Consider the following 19,065-nt stretch of genomic DNA (forward strand, 5'->3'; position numbering starts at 1 on the left):
TCACAATTTACTTAACGATATCAATAAATGCTAAATAAACCAATTCTAATGCATGAAAATAGGTTTTCTAATGATTTCCCCAAAAAGTTAAAAATCGACCCCGGACCCGCTAGGTCAAAACCCGAAGTTCGAATCAAAATCCGATCACCCATTCACTCACGAATTTAAATATGTAATTAGTTTTGAAATCGGACCTCAAATCGAGGCCCAAATCCCCAAAATTTGAAAATCCTAACTTCTACCCAAAAACACCCAATTTCTCATGAAAAGCCCTTGATTCTGAAATGAAATCATGTAAAAAGATGCTATAGATTGAAGAAAATAAGTTAGAAATTACTTGCTAATGATTTGGGGAAGAATCTTTCTTTGGAAAATAGCCCAAGAGAGTTTAGGGTTTGAAAAGTTTTGAAAAATGGATGCAACCCCGTCAAAAATCCCACTTAACAAGTCTTAGATGTCGCAATTGCGACCAGGATTCGCAATTGCGAACCCTTTGGAATCCTGTCATTTTCGCAGTTGCGAAGGAAAAGGTCGCATTTGCGATGGGCAGGCTTTGCAATTCCCGCCGAGTGTTCGCATTTGCGAAGAGGGCTTGCCCAAGCTTGGTTCGCATTTGCGACACTAGGGTCGCACTTCCCAAACCTAAGCACTTCGCATTTGCTAAGCCTGATCTCCCAATTGCGAGATCAGAGGCTTGTTATACAGCTGCAACATATCAGCAATTTTCCTAAGTCCAAATTCACTCCGTAGCCTATCCAAAACTCACGCGAGTCCTTGGGGATCCAAACCAAACATGCTCGCAAGTCTAAAAACATCATACGGACTTGCTCGTGCGATCAAATCATCAAAATAACATCAAAAATTACGAATTTAACCTCAATTTCATGAAATTCCTTTAAAACATCAAAATTTCCATATTTTTCAACTATAGGTCCGATTTATACCAAATGAACTCCGATCCTTACCAAATTTCACATATTCGACTTAATTATTATTTTAAACTTGTACCGGGCTCCAGAACTAAAATACGGACCTGATACCATCAAGAACATGCATCATTTTATTTCAAAAAGCCTTTATATTTTCCAGTAAATAATTTTCTTTAAAAAAAAATTTCTCGGGCTTGGGACACCGGAATTCGATTTCGGGCATATGCCCAAGTCCCATATTTTACTACGAACCCTACGGGACCGTCAAATCACGGGGCCGGATCTTTTTATCAAGAATATTGATCAAAGTCAATTGTAACTCATTTTACATGCCAAATTCATTATTCTTCTAAAATTTCACATAAAAGTTTTTCCGGAAATGCGCCCAGACTGCGCACACACATTGAGGTGAGACAAAAAGATATTTTCAAGGCCTCAAAATGCAGTTTTAACTTCTAAAATAAGAGATGACCTTTAGGGTCATCACAACAAAATATATCCTCAATACATGCTCTGTTGTATTCAGTCAGTATTTCTTTTCTTTTTCTTATCAGCTTGTTAGCATCTCGATTAATTTTATGGGGGTATCATTAGCTACCTCCTATTAGTAAGAGTGAATGTAGAGGGGGTTCCCCGGGTCACGTAAACCTATGTTTCCCTCCCTAGAAGATGTATAGTAACATTATATTTTCAAAAAAATATTTAAATATATATGTAAATACTCAAACTCAAAATTATATGATGTGATGGTAATAAGGTCCACCTCTTTAAATGAGATTAGGAGTCCAAATCTTATCTTTATCTTATTTTTTTCCCCCTAATTTTTCTAGAATTACGTTGGGCACATCCTATGGGAGATAGATATGCCTGCATGGTGTCACTTTTTGCATATTAATTAAGTACATTTTTTTCTTTTATTTTTTGGTTTGGTTTGTTCTTTCAAAAATTTCTAAGTCCGACATTTTGAAATTTTGTCACTGTAAAAGTTTGTATAATTAAACTAGATGTGTATATTAAATCTAGTAACAATGAATGATGTAGCTCGACACGGTATATATAAAAGTAAGAAACTATTATTTTGAAAAAAATAGTTTTGAACTTGTAATTCGAAAGGCGTAATGGGTGCAATAATAAGAACTAAAAGTTGAATCTGTAAAATTTATATTTTGGATCCACCTTTTGGTAATATTGCACCCATCTTCCCTAATTCTTTTATCTGCCTCTGCCCAGTAATATAGATACCAGAAACTCTATCCACAAGAATTTGAACAAATGAGAAGAAATCATATACTCTTGTGAGAAAGCACGAGAGAGAAATATTATTGCTTAATTAAAGTATAGTACAACTCTATTTATATATAGTGATTACATAATAATAGGTATCTACTTCACGTGACCAACTAATTAACACTCCCCCTCAAGCCGGTGCATATAAATCATATGTACCGAGCTTGCTACATATGTAATTAATACGAGAACCAGTAATAGACTTAGTGAAAATATCTGCTAGCTGATCATTCGACTTTACAAACCTTATAAAAATATCTCCTAAGAGTATCTTTTCTCTGACAAAGTGACAATCGATCTCAACGTGTTTATCCCTCTCATGGAATACTGGATTTGACGCAATATGAAAAGCAACCTGATTATCACATACCAGTTAAATGTTGTTGTTTTCTCCGAACTTCAACTCCTTGAGCAATTGCTTGACCCATACTAGCTCACATGTTGCCATAGCCATGGCCCGTTATTCGATTTCGGCACTAGATCAAGCAACTACATTTTGTTTCTTGCTCTTCCAAGAGACCAAATTCCCTCCTACTAGAACACAATATCCAAATGTAGAACGTCTATCAGAAGGTGATCCTGCCCAATTAACATTTGTGTACCCAACAATCTTCTCATGGCCTCGATCCTCGAATAGTAACCCTTTCCTGGAGCTGACTTTATATACCGAAGAATACGAACAACTACATCCCAGTGACTATCACATGGAGAATCCATAAACTGACTTGCAATACTCACCGGAAAAGAAATGTCAGGTTTAATCACTGTGAGGTAATTCAATTTGCCAACCAGCCTCCTATATCTTGTAAGATCTCTAAGAGGCTCCCCCTGTCCAGGCAGAAGCTTAGCATTTGGATCCATAGGATTGTCAACAGGTCTTTAGCCCATCATTCTAGTCTCCTCAAGAATGTCTAAGGCATACTTCCGCTGTAAAATAACAATACCTGAGCTAGACTAAGTGACCTCAATACCTAGAAAATACTTCAATATGCCCAAATCCTTAGTCTGGAAGTGCTGAAAGAGATGTTGCTTCAGATTAGTAATACCATCTTAATCATTGCTAGTAATAACAATATCATCAACATAAACCACTAGATAAATACACAGATTAGGAGCGGAATACTGATAAAACATAGAGTGATCAGCTTCACTATGAGTCATGCCAAACTCGTGAATAACTGTGCTGAACTTACCAAACCAAGCTCGATGACATTGTTTTAAACCATATAGTGACCTGCGCAATCAGCATACAAGAGCACTAGACTCCCGCTGAGCAACAAAACCAGGTGGTTGCTCTATATAAACTTCTTCCTCAAGATCACCGTGGAGAAAAGCATTCTTAATGTCTAACTGATAAAGAGACCAATTACATACAATAGTCATGGACAAAAAGAGACGAATGGATGCTACTTTAGCCACGGGAGAGAAAATGTAACTATAATCAACCCCAAAAATTTGAGTGTATCCTTTTTTCAACAAGACAAGCCTTAAGCCAATCAACCTGGCCATCCGGGCCGACTTTGACCGCATAAACCCAACAACAACCAACGGTAGACTTACCTGAAGGAAGAGGAATAAGCTCCCAAGTGCCACTCGCATATAAAGAAAACATCTCCTCAATCATAGCCTATTGCCATCCTAGATGAGATAGTGCCTCACTTGTAGACTTAGGGATAGAAACGGTGGACAAAGATGATATAAAAGCATAATGAGGTGATGATAGATGATGATAACTTAAACTGACATAATGGGGATTAGGATTAAGTTTGGGTAGTACACCTTTGAAGAGTGAAATTGGTTGACTAAGAGGAGACAAGTCCATAGTAGGTGCAGAATCTGATGTAGGACGTGAATCACTTGGGCCTGATGTTGGACGTCGACGATGATGATAAGTTAAGAGTGGTGGAGCTGCAGAAAGTTGAACTGGACTAGGTGGTGGAACTGGAGCTATAGGTGGTGGAGCTGTATGTGGTAGAGCTGCAACTGGAGCTGTAGGTGGTGGAGTTGTAGTTTTAGAGAAAGATGAATGGGAGATAGTGACTGAATCTCCAAAAGATGGAACTGGTAGCACCTCAGAAATATCTAAGTGGTTACTTGGACCTGTGAAGTATGATTGGGGTTTCAAAGAAGGTAACATCAGCAAACATAAGGTACCATTGGAGGTCAGGAGAATAGCATCGATACCCTTTTGCATTCTCGAGTAACCCAGAGAGGCGTTAACTTATTTTTTCTTGGAGTAAGGTTATGAACAAAACACGTGCTTCCAAATACATGGGGTGGAAGAGAGAACAAAGTTTAGTGGAGAAATAGGACAGATAATAGAATTTGATTCTGGATAGATGAAGATGGCATACGATTAATAAGATAGCAAGATGTAAGAACTGCATCCCCCTAAAAATGTAACAGAACATGAGATTATATGAGTAGGGTACGAGCAGTTTCAATAAGATGTCTATTCTTTCTTTCAGCTACCCCATTTTGTTGAGATGTGTACGGACAAGATATTTGATGAATAATCCCCTGAGAGTTCATAAACTGTTGAAATGGGGAAGACAAATACTCTAGCGCATTATCACTACGAAATATGCAGATAGAAACCCCAAATTGATTTTGAATTTCAGCGTGGAAGGTCAGAAAAATAGAAAACAACTCGGACCTATTTTTCATCAAAAATATCCAAGTGCACCTGGAATAATCATTAATGAAACTGACCAAGTAGCGGAATCCCAAGGTAGAACTGACCCGACTAGGACCCCAAACATCTGAATGAACTAAATTGAAAGGTAACTCTGCTCGATTATCAAGACGCCGAGGGAAATGGGAGCCGGTATGCTTACCGAGCTGACATGACTCACACTCGAGAGTGGACAAGTGAGATAAACCATGTACCATTTTCTGAAGTTTTGACAAACTGGGATGTCCCAACCATTTATGTAATAAATTTGGTGAATCGGTAACAGACAAGTTATTGAAAGAAGACAATATGTGAGTCCATGTGAGTTTGCAAGGATAAGGTAATAAAGTCCATCTGATTCACACCCGGTTTAAGTGATTTGTCTAAACGACTAACGACTATGAGATTAAAAGGACTATTGGGAACATAAAGAATTGAATCTAAAGGTAAGGAAGGAAGTGAGCTTGCTTGACTTATTGCAGTTGCCATGGTTTGAGACCCATTGTCCATTGTGCCTGTTGGAAGAGATTGAGAATACGAAATACTAGTGAAAAGAGATTTGTTACCAGAAATATTATCAGATGCACCTGAATCAATGACCCAAGACTCAGAGGTTAAGATTGGGATACACAAGTCACGCTACTATCTGTTTGAACAATAGAAGCTATCCCTGAAGATGTATGTTTACATGTTTTGTACTGAAGAAACTCAATATAATCTGGTAAAGAAACCATCTGGATTGAATCCAACGGATTGTGAGTTAAAGGCTTTTGATACGAATGCCATTACAATGTTACGCCGGAGAATATAAAAGTGGTCAGAATTTGATTTAAACTTGAATGAAAAGACTCGGGATAACCCTCTGAGTAATCTGTCCCAAAAAAGTTTCGTCGGAAAAATCATTGTAGCTGCCAGAAAATCAATGTAGTTGCCGAAAAATCTCAAAGTGATCGGAATAAAAAGAAAAAGGTATGGGTAAACTCCGAATTATTGTGCAACCAAGTTGTCTTGAAGAAGCTTGGCCAAAAAATAGCCAGAGAAGCACGCACGCGCCGACACGTGGGTAGGCGCGCTGGCGCATGGTGTGAGCACGTGATTTTTGCCCTACAAGAACTACTCCCAAAATTCAAAATAAGATAGTTTTGTGTTGCTTGTGATTTATTGGTATTTGTCTGTGCATGTTTATTTTTTACTTTAATTAAGAAAAATACAAAAATATGTGTTACATGTGCATTTAGGATTTAATTTTACAATTAGGAATTAATTAAACAATATTTGGATTTGCGAGAATGAAAATCACAAAAAATATGTACTTGACATTTTTTAGCATTTAATCTCCAATTGTGTGATTTTATTTTGGTTGGTATTTATTGGTGATAATTGTTATTAGGAATTAATTAGTATTTTTTAATTGGTTTATAATTTAATTTAGAATTTTAGGAAAAGGAAACCGGACTGGGCCAAATTGGCCACAACCCAGTTCTCACCCAAAAAATCAGCCCAATACCCGCCCCAATCCAGTCCGTCTCTGGATATATCCAAACGACGTCGTATCTGGCCAATAAATCCAAGCCTTTTATTTGTTTTGATCGAACGGTCTAGATCACCCCGCCCATAACCCGTCTTTGACCCATTCCCTGTACCCGGTCTAACCCGATCCCCTCACAAAACCAAACGACGTCGTTTCTCATTAGTGAAGTAATCCAGGCCGTTGATTGTGAATGATCCAATGGCCAAGATCAAATCCCCACCCCACTATATATCCCTAAAACCTCACCCCACGCCCTCTAAGCCATACCCCCCCTTCGCCTTCGTCTCTAACCTAGAGACAGGCCCCAATACCCTCCGCCTTCAACCACCGCCCTCCGCCCACCGGAAATCGCCTCATGGCGGTTCTGGTGGTCCAAACAGCCCCAAAATTACACCACAGCCTCCCCACGACGTCCTCTTTCCAAATCCCGAATCAGTTTTCCTCGAATCAGTACCAGACATTTCGAATCTTAGATCGAAGAATCGAACCAAACCCTAATCCGTCCAATGACCACCAAGTTCACACCCCAGCTTCCCATCGACCTCCCCAACCTAACCCCTCTAACCATCACCCTCAAATCGTGGCCGACTGCTTCGAATCTTAGATCGAAGGCAAGACCTCAAACCTCAAACCTACCCAATCAGTCCCAAAGTTACACCACTGAACCACCTAGCTACCCCCGTCCCAAATCCCATCCCGGTTCTGTCCAAATCTTGTTAGAGCCTTTCGAATTTCAAATCGAAGGCAAACCCTAGAAGAACCAAACTTCAGACTGTGCACGAAGTTAAAAATTTGAGGTCTTAACCGACTTTGGTCGAGAACACTCGATTAAGGTCCGTTTTGGCTTCAAAATTCCAAGACGAAGTGTCAATGAGAACGGAGTTCATTTGGTTTCTGATTTTGAGGTATTTCGCCTCTTTTCCTTTTTCTTTTTTGATTGTTGTTTGTTGTTTGTCTAATTAGGTTTCGTTGCTATGTTCGTCAATCACTTCTTCCCCCCTCTTTCGGACCATTTTCTGGTCCAGATTTTCATCACTGTACTAATTGGATTTTATAGTTAATTGGATTTAGTTGAAATCGCTCGAACCCCTGTCTGTTTGGTTTCACTCTGGATTAGTTTCTTCTTTACATTGTTGAGCATTTCGAGTTAGGCAAGTTCAGTGAGTGATTGTATAAAACTGTGATCGTTTGATATTACTGTTGGTTCAAATTGTCTTATTATGTTATGTTTGATTCTTTCCTCTCCGTTGCCAATCAGTTTGTTGCATATGAATTCGTGATATTACAATGTTTCATTCATTTTTGTCTAGGTTTGGTTTAGAATTGTGAATGTAGTCAGTTATTCCCATATACATGTGCATCTTAGCAGTTTAATATCAGTTTGCTATTTGATCTAATCTGTGTAGTTTGAGTTGCTGTTTGATTTTGATTAAGGAAATTGGTTATAGCTGATGAGGTACAGGGAATTGGACTAGGATAGTAAATCACAGTAATGTCAGGGGTAATTTGGGGTTTAAAAGTTTGGCAAACGGTCTTGCTAGTGAGCTGTCAGTAAAGTACTTAATTAACCATTAATCTAATAGTTAGTGGGAAACAAAATATAATGGTATGTGGAGGCTTAAAAGGAATTGATTAAAATATAGCATTGCCCATACACCTTTGAATTAAACAATGAAATTAGACACTTAGTAGTGGCTGTCAGGGAATGTGATGGAAGAAACACATTTCTTAATGATTTAAGTGTTAAAACAGGCTGGAAAAGGGGTATGTCTGAGGGTATAAAAACAGGGCAGACCTGGAGGAATGGGGAGGTTTTTTGAGAGTTCTTTGAAGAGGCAGTCTCAGACAACATTTTAAAAAGCTAAGGCATTCAGTTTTTTAGAGTTCTGGAGAGTTTAAGAACAGAAAACCAAAAATATATTGTTTCATTGCATTCATAGGTGTAAGTCGAATTCTAGACAGTGATACTCATTGCTGAAGTGGTTCAGTAGTCTACTGATTAAGTTTTGGTTTAATTCAAACTCTATTGAGTCTGTTCGTTTTGATATTTGTTGTTGCTATTGGTTTTGCAACTTGTTCTGGGCTGTGGTCGAGTTGATTCTGGGTAAAAATTGGTCTGGAACTGCGATGGCTGCTGTTTGAATTCCTGGTTGTTGCTGTCTCTTCTGTTGCTAACTCCTCCTTCTACTCGATTATATTTCCAGGTACCTTGTTGTCTCTAATGCCTTGAAGTTTCATTCGATGTATCTGAATGATTATGAAATCAAATGACGAGGCACTGCTACCATATGAATTTGCTTCAGTATTTCACTATTAGTATAACTTGTAGTTATAGATTTCAAATACGCATTAGTAATTTCTGAAACTTGTCTTGTAATTAAACTAGAGAGACTGTGGATTATTGATTATATGACCATGAATCTGTACTGGACTGTATGAGCTACTCGGATTTGCTATAGTTAATTTAGTTAACTGTGACGTTAATGTGAAGGTGAATTTGGATCGTAATAGCCAATTGCTATAGCTTCCATATTTAGGGTGTTGGGATCACAAATGGGTATAAAATTAGACATGACTAATTGTATGAATAACATGGTATAATATCTAATCACCTCAATCAGTTAAGCTTTTTCATGATTGTCCGTGTTAATTCCTAGCATGAACAACGGCTTTAAATCTGATAGATACGTGAACTCGAGTTGGTAATTTTGGTTAGCATAAGGGTTGGGGTATAGAATCAGAATAATTATTCGTTTCGTTGAGCTAGTTCATTAAACTTGATGGTTTAAAACTTTCAGTGAACACTTGTGCACATTGAACTGAAGCATTGTTTAATTTAAACGGCTGGGGCTCGACAGCCCCTTTGCATAAAGTGTAAGCTTCAGGGCCGAAATCAAGGCCTGGGTCTGACATGCATATCCGTTTGGGGCCTGGACCCATGTCTGCGATTGGTCCAGTTTGTGCTGGGCCTGGATTATGATTCCTTCACGTAGACTGTTTGGAGTTTGCAGATCTAGATGTAGTATTTCTTAAAAGATAATAATTAGTTAGGTTTTGTTTTTATTATTAGAGACAAGTAAAAATTGGAAAATCACCATAGCTTTTAGGTTTTCCTTTTGAATAATAAAAATGAGATGAGCCTCGCTAAACAAACAAATAAACTACGGGGCCCTCATTAAATGTATATATAAAAATACTTAGATTTCGGGATAGGCCGTTTAACGAATTTCACGATTTTTCCCCAAAGTAATAACGCGCTAATCTCTGTAGGCGCGTATTTTAATAATGTTACCTTTCTAAACTCGGGTGTACATTTATGTGACCCAAATCCAAATCTTAACGATGTTAAAATATGTCAAAAACCACAGGTGCATTTATGTGACGTGGTTCAAGACTTGCTTTAATGACGTTGCAATTTTCCTTAAAAAATAGATAAAAAGCAGTTGAAGTTAAAATTTGCACATAGGTTCGACATGTATTAAAATCAGATAGATAAGCCGAATATGACAGTTGAGCGACCGTGATAGAACCACGGAACTCGGGAATGCCTTACACCTTCTCTCGGGTTAATAGAGTTCCTTACCCGGATTTCTGGTTCGCGGACTGTAATATAGAGTCAATCTTTTACTCGATTCGGGATTCAACCGATGACTTGGGACGCCATAAATATCCCAAGTGGCGACTCTGAATTAAATAAATAAATCCCGTTTCGATTGTCCTTTAGTTGGAAAAACTCCCTTTTACGCCCCTTTCCGGGGGTGTAGTGAAAAAATGAGGTGTGACAGCTCTGACGACTCTGCTGGGGAAAGAAACCAGAATCTCTGGTTCTGGGTTTAGAATTCGAGCTTTAAATAATTGTTATAATTGGCTTGTTTTATCTGATTTTTTACATGTTTGGGCCTAATGTGCTAAGTGATGTTTTTTACCGCTTTGATATTATCTGAACTGCATATAAACTGCTACGAAGTCCTTCTCTTCTCATCTTCGGGGATGTGCTCGCTGGTCGAGACTCTCTATTCTGTTAGTGTCATACCTTGAAATAAGAAAGAAGCTCGGACAAGTTACTAAGCCGGATGGCCTTTTGGTTCCGGTACGTAGCCCCCTCCTCGACTCGAGTTGTCCGCTCGGGTACACAGTCTAGAACAAATACCCAGGTTGTAAACCTAGAATAACTCAGCTTCATGCTGGATCCCTAGTAGGAACGTTTGTTTGCATCACGTGCATTTGACTTTGGAGGCTCAACACAGGGGTTGGGTCTGTCTAGGACAGGTGTACCGAAAATGGCAAAAGACCATCCGATGCATCTTACTTGCTACTTGTGCATCTGTTTGCTTCGGACTTGCATGCTGACCGGCTTTTGAATATTTTGAGGAAAGAGAGATAGGGGTACGAGGGTTAAGGAGAGTTAATCGCCTGTTTTGAAAAAAACCAATGTCCAAATAGTGTCGGAACTCTGCCGAATTTTTGAGAAAATGGAAAAAATAGAAGAAAAGAAAAAAAAGAAGGAAAAAATATAGTTTTATTTGCTAATGAAAAGAGTCTGGTTTTCAAAAGAAGTTTGTTTTATCGGCCCGAACTACGCCAGTTTGATTCCCACAGGGTGTGAAATACGTAGGCAACCCCCATCGGGTCCAACTTCACTCTTTGCGAAATTAGCCAAAAGAACAAAAATTTTATTTGAAAATAATTAGGGTGATGCCATTCTTGCTAGAAATAGCCGAATGTCCCTAAACAGCGGCCAGAAGGCTATTTTTGCAAGAATAGCCGCCTGTGGTCATTTTTTTATGCTTTCACCGGTTAGCCGACACAGCCTTAAAATCTTCGACCCCGAGGTGCTGAAATGCCGTATTGGCAAAACCAGGTCTTATTTTAAATAAAAAGAGGGAAAAATGTCCATGTTATCTTTGAGTCAATTGAATCGTGATTTTTGCTTAACCACCCTAATAAATGTGCAGAATGAGCACAAGTCAGAATTTGCACGTAACAATTGTGAACAAGATCCCTTTGGAGTTGCACATGTGGTGGGATGACTTGGGCGAATCAGGGCGCGACACAGTCAATCTATACATATGAGGCCTCACTGGGTTGCTGAAGATTAATCCTAGGGGGGATATCATAAAGGCCTTGGTCGCATTCTAGGACCCGGCTCACAACGTATTTCACTTCTCGAATTTTGAACATACCCCAACATTGGAAGAAATAGCCGGATACATCGGGGGTCCAAGGTTCCTTGAGACACCAGTACCTGATTGCTCCAAGGGCCGTAGCCGTACACAGGTTCCTAGACTCTTTGAAAATAAGTAGGGGGTCCACAATCCAGACTTGGCAACTGGTTTTTGTACTTTGCGGTTTATATACAACAGATATGGCCACATAGGGGGGTTCAATAAGCCGGAAAATAAAATCTGTAACAAAGGAAATCGCCTTAAGTGGGAAGAACATATGTGTTTTGCATTCATGGTAGCCTTTTTAGGACTCCTGGTGTTTCCTAGAAAAGACGGGAACATTGACATACGAGTATCTGGGGTTGTCAGCACTTTACTTACTCAGGCCAACGACACCCTCGCACCCATGATAGTAGCTGAAATCTTCCACGCTCTCACAGCCTGCAAAGCCGGGGGAAGCTTTTTTTAGGGGTGCAATGCGTTACTGTAGATGTGGATGATCGAACACCTATGTCGTCGTCCTCAATTTATGAGTTATGGGTCGACGGAGAAAACGTGCATAGAAGAATTTCCTACGAGGGTTGACGGAATCAGCTTACCAGAAGGGGTCACAGAGTGGATAGCGCGACTCCATGCTGTCACTGCGAGCCAAATAGAATGGACATTCGGATGGTTGACTGTGGATGAAATCATATATATGCCAGCCACTGGACCCCATTTCCTTTTGATGGGACTCAGGAGTATTCAGCCCTATGCCCCGTATCGAGTATTGAGGCAGTTGGGGAGATGCCAAATAGTTCCAAAAGATGAAGATCTTAGTGGCCAAGTAGTCGAGATCGGGCCCAACAGACAGTTTCATGAAGCAGCAGTCCGACAAATTTGGAGCGAGTGTCAATACTTAACAGCAAATACATGTGTACGTGATCGGTCCAAGGGTGAAGTTTCGCCGGGATACCTTGCTTGGTTTAGGAGAGAAATCGAGTTTGGGAGACCGGCCAAAAGACCCCATCTCCAGGAATTCGTCAAGGCGTCGCAAGAACAGTGGGATTGGTTGGCTAAAGAAGAGAGTTACAGGGCATAAATAGGCAAGCTGAAGCAACAGATTAAAAACTTGGAATTTGAAAATAGTTTGCAAGTTGACGCCGATCAGGGAGAAAAGAACAAATTGGCCCAATAAAATGAGGCACTGAAAGCCTAAATCCGACAAATGAGGATAGATGCTGACAACCAACAAAGGAGTCGATCGGATGAGCGGTTAATAAAAGGGTTGAAAAAAGAAATCAGTGAGTGCCGGAATGATTTGAAGCAATCTGAGGGTACCATAGCACCACTCCAGGCACAATGGGCGAAAAAGAACAAAAGAGCGCACACATTACTTACAGCAGGGAAGGAAAGATTATGAAAAGACCATTGCCAGTCTAAAAAGGAAGGTGACCACCCTAGAGAGCAAGGCGGCTAAACAAGCCAAGGCTTTTGAAACCAAAAGTAAACACTGCTACAATCTAATGGCCTCGATGGAAGATAAAATACAACAGTTACAGAAACAACATCTGTATGATTCTCGGGTTTTGAAGGCTAGAGGGGATCAGATAGAACGCCTACTCTTAGATAAAGACCAAACCAGGGACAAGATTCTGACTATTGCTCATGCTATTACCAGGAAATGCCAGGTGTGTGAAAACATGACCTGCACTACTTTCTTCTCGGCGGTGATGATATTTGTGAAGCAAATCATGTATGAATTGGAATAGCTGGAAAGGGACCTCACACCTAAACCCGTGGCGAGGCCGAATGACGCCCCGCGGGTACCCAAATTTAAAACTTTAATGTGTTCATAATTCGAATCTGCATTTTCTTTTTTCTTAGAGTCTGTTGTCTGTTAGAGTCTGTTTTTTCTTTCGCATCAAAGTCTGTCAGAAGTTATTGAGTTCGTACTTGGTTTGGTTTCGAGGCTATTATTTTCCTTTCCAAAAGCGTCTGATTTGTAATATAATGTTTATTAATGAAAAATCGAAAATTTCCAAAAAAATTCTCTTTGCTTTTCGCACTTATAGGACAGAACTACGCACGGTCTGATTCATGTGGGGAGGTGATACATAGGCAATCTCTATAGGATTCGACCACCACTAAAAAAGAAAAAGGGGAAAATGAAAAATAAATAAAGAAGGACAAAATAAAGGAAGCTTAAAAGAAGGGGCACAATTATGAGAGGCCAGAATGACACACGCAACCGAAGCAAACACATGATAGAAAATGGTTAGTTGCCTAGGTGCATTGCATCCCAACGTGTAATTGCATATGTGTTAAACTATAAAACTAATAAAGTTGTTGTTGTCCAGAGAATTCAAGTAGTTAGTTTATTTAGAGGATACTGGCACATTATCATTACCAAACCAGATCGAAGGGACCAATACCAGAAATCATGTCTATCCCAGATGTTGACACTAGTGTTGAGGTAGAGGAGTTGGACGTCTATAAAATGAAAGAGGAGATGCTCAAGCTTAAGCAACAGATGGCCGAAATGTACCAGGCCTGGTCCAAAGGGCAATCACCACCAGCTTACCCTGCTAACCCTGTTTTTACCCTACCATTAGCTCAGTCTCAGGATCATCCCGCTACCGATCCAGGTTTTCCCATTTATCAACACTACCATGGCACTACTTCTCATACGCCACAAGCTCCACCACCAAAATTAATTCCATACCCTCCTCCACCAATCACCCCTGTCTTTGTGGCATCTCCATCAGCTGCAGTCCATAAATCCCCGAGTGAACCTGTGTTCCAAGCTCAGGACAACCAGTATTATCCCCCGGAGCTTACCTTCAAAGCGCCTGAAACCTATCCATATGATCCACATTCTGACCTATCGGGGAAAATAGAAAAACCGGCCAGAAATCCTGAACAGGAAGAGATGTTCAGAAAAATGAAAAGCATAGAACAATCCTTCAGGGATATGAGAGGGTTAGGAGGTCATGTAAGCGTGTCTTACAAAGATCTATGTTTATTCCCAAATGTACAACTACCAGCAGGGTTCAAAATGCCCAAATTCGACTTGTACAACGGACACGGTGATCCGGTGGCTCATTTGAGAGGTTTTTTGCAGTAAGATGAGGGGAGCCGGAGGAAAGGATGAATTGTTAATGGCTTACTTCAGTCAGAGTTTGAGCGGAGCAGCATTGCAGTGGTACACCCGCCAAGATCACGGAAGATGGTACACATGGGATGATCTGGCACAAGCATTCGCTTGTCACTTTTAGTATAATCTTGAGATCATTCCAGACCGACTATCTTTGACTAAACTAGAGAAGAAGCACAGTGAAAGCTTTAGAGAATATGGTTTCCGGTGGAGGGAGCAAGCAGCAAGGGTAGATTCCCCAATGAAAGAAAGCGAGATGGTCAATTACTTTTTGCAGGCTCTTGAGCCAACTTACTTTGGTGATTTGGTGTCCGCAATTGGCAAATCTTTTAATGAGGTTGTAAAAATGGGAGGCATGGTCGAGGAGGGGATTAAGTCCAACAAAATCATGAGTTATTCAGTGATCAAGGCGACCAACCAGGCCATCCAAAGCGACACTAGGGGTGTACTTGGGAAGAAGAAGATGTCACGGCTGTTGAGTCCGGAGCTTGGTTCGGATCTAGAGGCCCTTAACCCTACTATAGCCAATCACGACCCTACCGCCAAAATTACCCCCACACTTCATATAGCCCTCCACAGCACTACTACCTACCGCCAGATCCCCATTTTTCCGTCCATCATGCACAAGCCTATAACCAAACCCTGGCACACGCACAATAGCGTACGCCGGCTCCACAAAATCCATACCCAGCTCCACAAAACACATATACACCCCCAAGGGCCTACAGAAATCCCCAGGGACAGGTTTCTGACCAAACCAAGCCCTCAAGAATGAGAGGTCACAGAAGCAAAAGACTTTCACTCCACTAGGGGAATCATATACCAGTCTTTTCCACAGATTGAGGCAGTTGGGCATGTTGAATCTAATTGAGCATAAAATTCCAAATCCTCCCCCTAGAAATCTTGACCACTCGGTGAGTTGTGAGTACTGTTCAGGGGTCCCTGGTCATGATACAGAGAAGTGTTGGAAACTAAAAATAGCTGTGCAAGAGCTTATTGATACTCATCGGATCGAGGTTCAAGCCCCAGAAGCACCAATTATCAATCAGAACCCACTGCCAGCTCACCATGAGACACACATGATTGAGTTGATACACAAAGAGGGGGAGCCCAGGAAGCCCTCACAGACGGTAATGATGATCCGTTCCAGCGAAACCAACTCAAAGGAAAGGGTAACCAGTGGGAAATCAGTGGTCCAGTTGAAAGGGGTAGATGATAAGCCAGATGTGGTAGCCGAGAGAGGGTCGTCAAGCATTGTTGCAGTGAAACCAGAGAAAGTTAAAGTGGTAGTGCCAGGGATCGCAAGTAAACCTGTTGTGGTCGTGAAGGGTGCTCACACAGAACCTGTTATTATAAAACCAGTAGCTCAGCTTCCAGTAATCAACAACAGGGCTGTTCCTTGGAATTATGAACGGGTGACGGTGATTTACAAGGGGAAAAAATTCAAAAAAGAAGTTTATGAAGCGCAACGTTTGACTCGCTCAGGAAGGTGTTTTGCTCCCGAGGAATTAAGAAGAGCCAAAGAAAGCGGTAACTAAAGAAGAGGCAGAGGAATTTTTGAGGAAAATGAAAGTGCATGACTATTCTGTTGTAGAACAGTTGAGGAAAACACCCTCTCAGATCTCATTACTCTCGTTGCTAATCCATTTAGATGAGCATCGCCAATCCCTGATGAAAATCTTGAATGAGGCCCATGTTCCTGACAAGATCTCGGTAAACCATCTGAAAAAGATAGCCAGCAAGATTTTTGAAGTAAACATAGTCACTTTTTCCGATGATAAATTGCCAGTAGAGGGTACTGAGTATAACAAAGCCCTTTACTTGACAGTAAAATACGAGGATGTCGTGGTTACCCGGGTGCTGGTTGACAATTGTTCAAGTGCGAACATCTGTCCTCTCTCCACTCTAAGCAAGCTGAAAGTAGTAGACGAGAGGATCCATAAGAACAATATCTGTGTGTGGGGATCTGATGGCGGAGGCAAAGACTCAGTCGGGGACATAATTTTGGAGCTGACCATAGGTCCAGTAGAATTCACAATGGAATTCCAAGTGCTGGATATCTCTGTTTCCTACAATTTGCTGTTAGGGCGACCGTGGATTCACGCCGCTAAAGTAGTGCCATCAACACTCCATCAGATGGTCAAGTTTGAATGGGATAGACAGGAAATAGTGGTGCACGACGAAGATAATTTCTGCACTCACAACAGCACCATTGTGCCATTCATTGAAGTGGAAGATGACAAGGGACCATGGGTCTACCAGGTTTCGGACGCAATGTCGGTCGAGAAAGTTCTAGAAGGGAAATGTATCCCAAATCTGAAGATAAACACCGCATCAGTCATGGTAGCGTATGAAATGTTGAAGAATGGTTTTGTACCAGGAAAGGGTTTGGGATCAGCGTTGCAAGTAGGGCTGTGCACGGATCGGATCGGATCGGATCGGATTTAGCATATTTCGGATTCGAATTTCGGATTTCTGATTCTAGAAAATGCAATCCGAATCCGATCCGAATTATATCGGATCAGATTTTAAAGTTTGGATCGGATCGGATATCGGATCGTATTATTATGCCTCAAAGTTAAACTAATATGTATATTTTCTTTGTAAAAGAGGCAATACATTAAGAAAAATTCATGTTTATGCAATTATGAGAGTACTATGGTGCCAATATAGCTAAATCTAGCAATTGTAAAGGTAATAACTTGGAGGTTGATGTAAATTAAAGTGTAGTATTTATACATGTCCTAATAATTTCGGATTTCGGATTGGATTGGATTAAAATATACCAATCCGAAATCCGATCCGAAATCCGAAATTCAAAATTGAATGGATCGGTTCGGATTTCGGATATCCGATCCGAATGAACAGCCCTAGTTGCAAGGCATCATACAGCCCGTGTCTCTTCCTGAAAACTTGGGAACATTTGGTCTGGGATTCAAGCCCACAGCCGCAGACATAAAAAGAGCCAGGAAATTGAAACAGAGGACATGGGTCCTTCCAAAGCCGGTCCCACGTCTTTCCAGATCATTTGTCAAGTCCGGTACAAGGAGTCGCCCAGTGACAACAATTCCCAGTTCTGCGATTAATCCTGACAAGGAGTTGATTGAAAGATTTGAGTAGTTGTTCGACAGTGTGAACATGGTGGAAATTGGAGAAGATTCTAGCAATGCAGAAGTGCAATTTGTTGGGCCAAAAACAAAGCTTAATAATTGGAAGGCTACTCCTCTCCCTACTCGGAAGGAGTCTTGGTAGTTTGCTTTGATTTTCCTTTAAGTTTGTATGGATTATTCCAGGGTTGTAATCCAGATTTCATTTTTTTCAGTCTGTTTGAGTGTGCAAACCTTGTTATCTTTTATCAATCAATGAAATACAATTTCCGTTTCTTCATCATTCCTGATGGTTTGCCTTTTGTTTTTGTTTTAGTTTCTATACAGTTCTTTTTACGCTGGTTCTAATGACATGGCATGCATAAGGAATCCTCAGCCCAGTTTGAAAAATCAATCGAATCCCAAAATGTTAGTTCAAGAAGTAGATTGTGATTACGAATCAGAATATGATGATGAGGATGAAGCCTTCGAAGAGATTAGTAAGGAGTTAATTCACTTCGAAGAAAAACCCAAGCCCAATTTGAATGACACAGAAACCATCAATTTAGGGGACACAGACAATGTCCAAGAGACTAAAATAAGTGTCCACCTCGAGCCAAAAATCCGGGAGGAGTTAATCAAAGCACTCATCGAGTACAAAGATGTTTTTGCATGGTCATATGACGACATGACAGGTTTAAGCACTGACTTAGTGGTCCACAAACTGCCCACTGATCCGGCGTTCCCTCCCGTCAAGCAAAAGTTGAGAAAATTAAAAACTGATATGAGTGTGAAGATCAAAGAAGAAGTTACCAAACAGTTGGATGCAAAGGTTATTCGGGTCACCCGATATCCTGTTTGGTTGGCTAATGTCGTGCCTGTGCCGAAGAAGGACGACAAGATCAGAGTATGCATCGATTACCGCAATCTCAACAAAGCAAGTCCGAAGGATAACTTCCCACTACCCAATATCCACATTATGATTGACAATTGTGCCAAGCGCGAGATTAGATCTTTTGTGGATTGCTATGCTGGGTATCATCAGATTTTAATGGACGAAGAAGATGCGGAAAAGACATCCTTCATCACGCCATGGGGAACTTATTGCTACCGAGTAATGCCATTTGGGTTGAAGAATGCTGGGGCAACTTATATGAGAGCAATGACTACTATGTTTCATGATATGATACACAAGGAGATTGAAGTATATGTAGATAATGTTATCATAAAATCAAAACATCAGGCTGACCACGTCAG

At 40.5% G+C, this 19,065-nt stretch overlaps 1 protein-coding gene across 1 annotated transcript; it reads right to left on the reverse strand.

The window, feature by feature from the left end:
* Positions 1 to 3,843: 3,843 nt before the first annotated feature.
* On the reverse strand, positions 3,844 to 4,410 carry LOC138873407 (uncharacterized). The gene has a single exon (XM_070151875.1). It carries the CDS (start codon positions 4,408 to 4,410, stop codon positions 3,844 to 3,846), a length of 567 nt encoding a protein of 188 aa, XP_070007976.1.
* Between the last annotated feature and the right edge of the window lie 14,655 nt (positions 4,411 to 19,065).

Source organism: Nicotiana sylvestris, chromosome 7 (assembly GCF_000393655.2).
Source record: "Nicotiana sylvestris chromosome 7, ASM39365v2, whole genome shotgun sequence".
Taxonomy (NCBI): domain Eukaryota; kingdom Viridiplantae; phylum Streptophyta; class Magnoliopsida; order Solanales; family Solanaceae; genus Nicotiana; species Nicotiana sylvestris.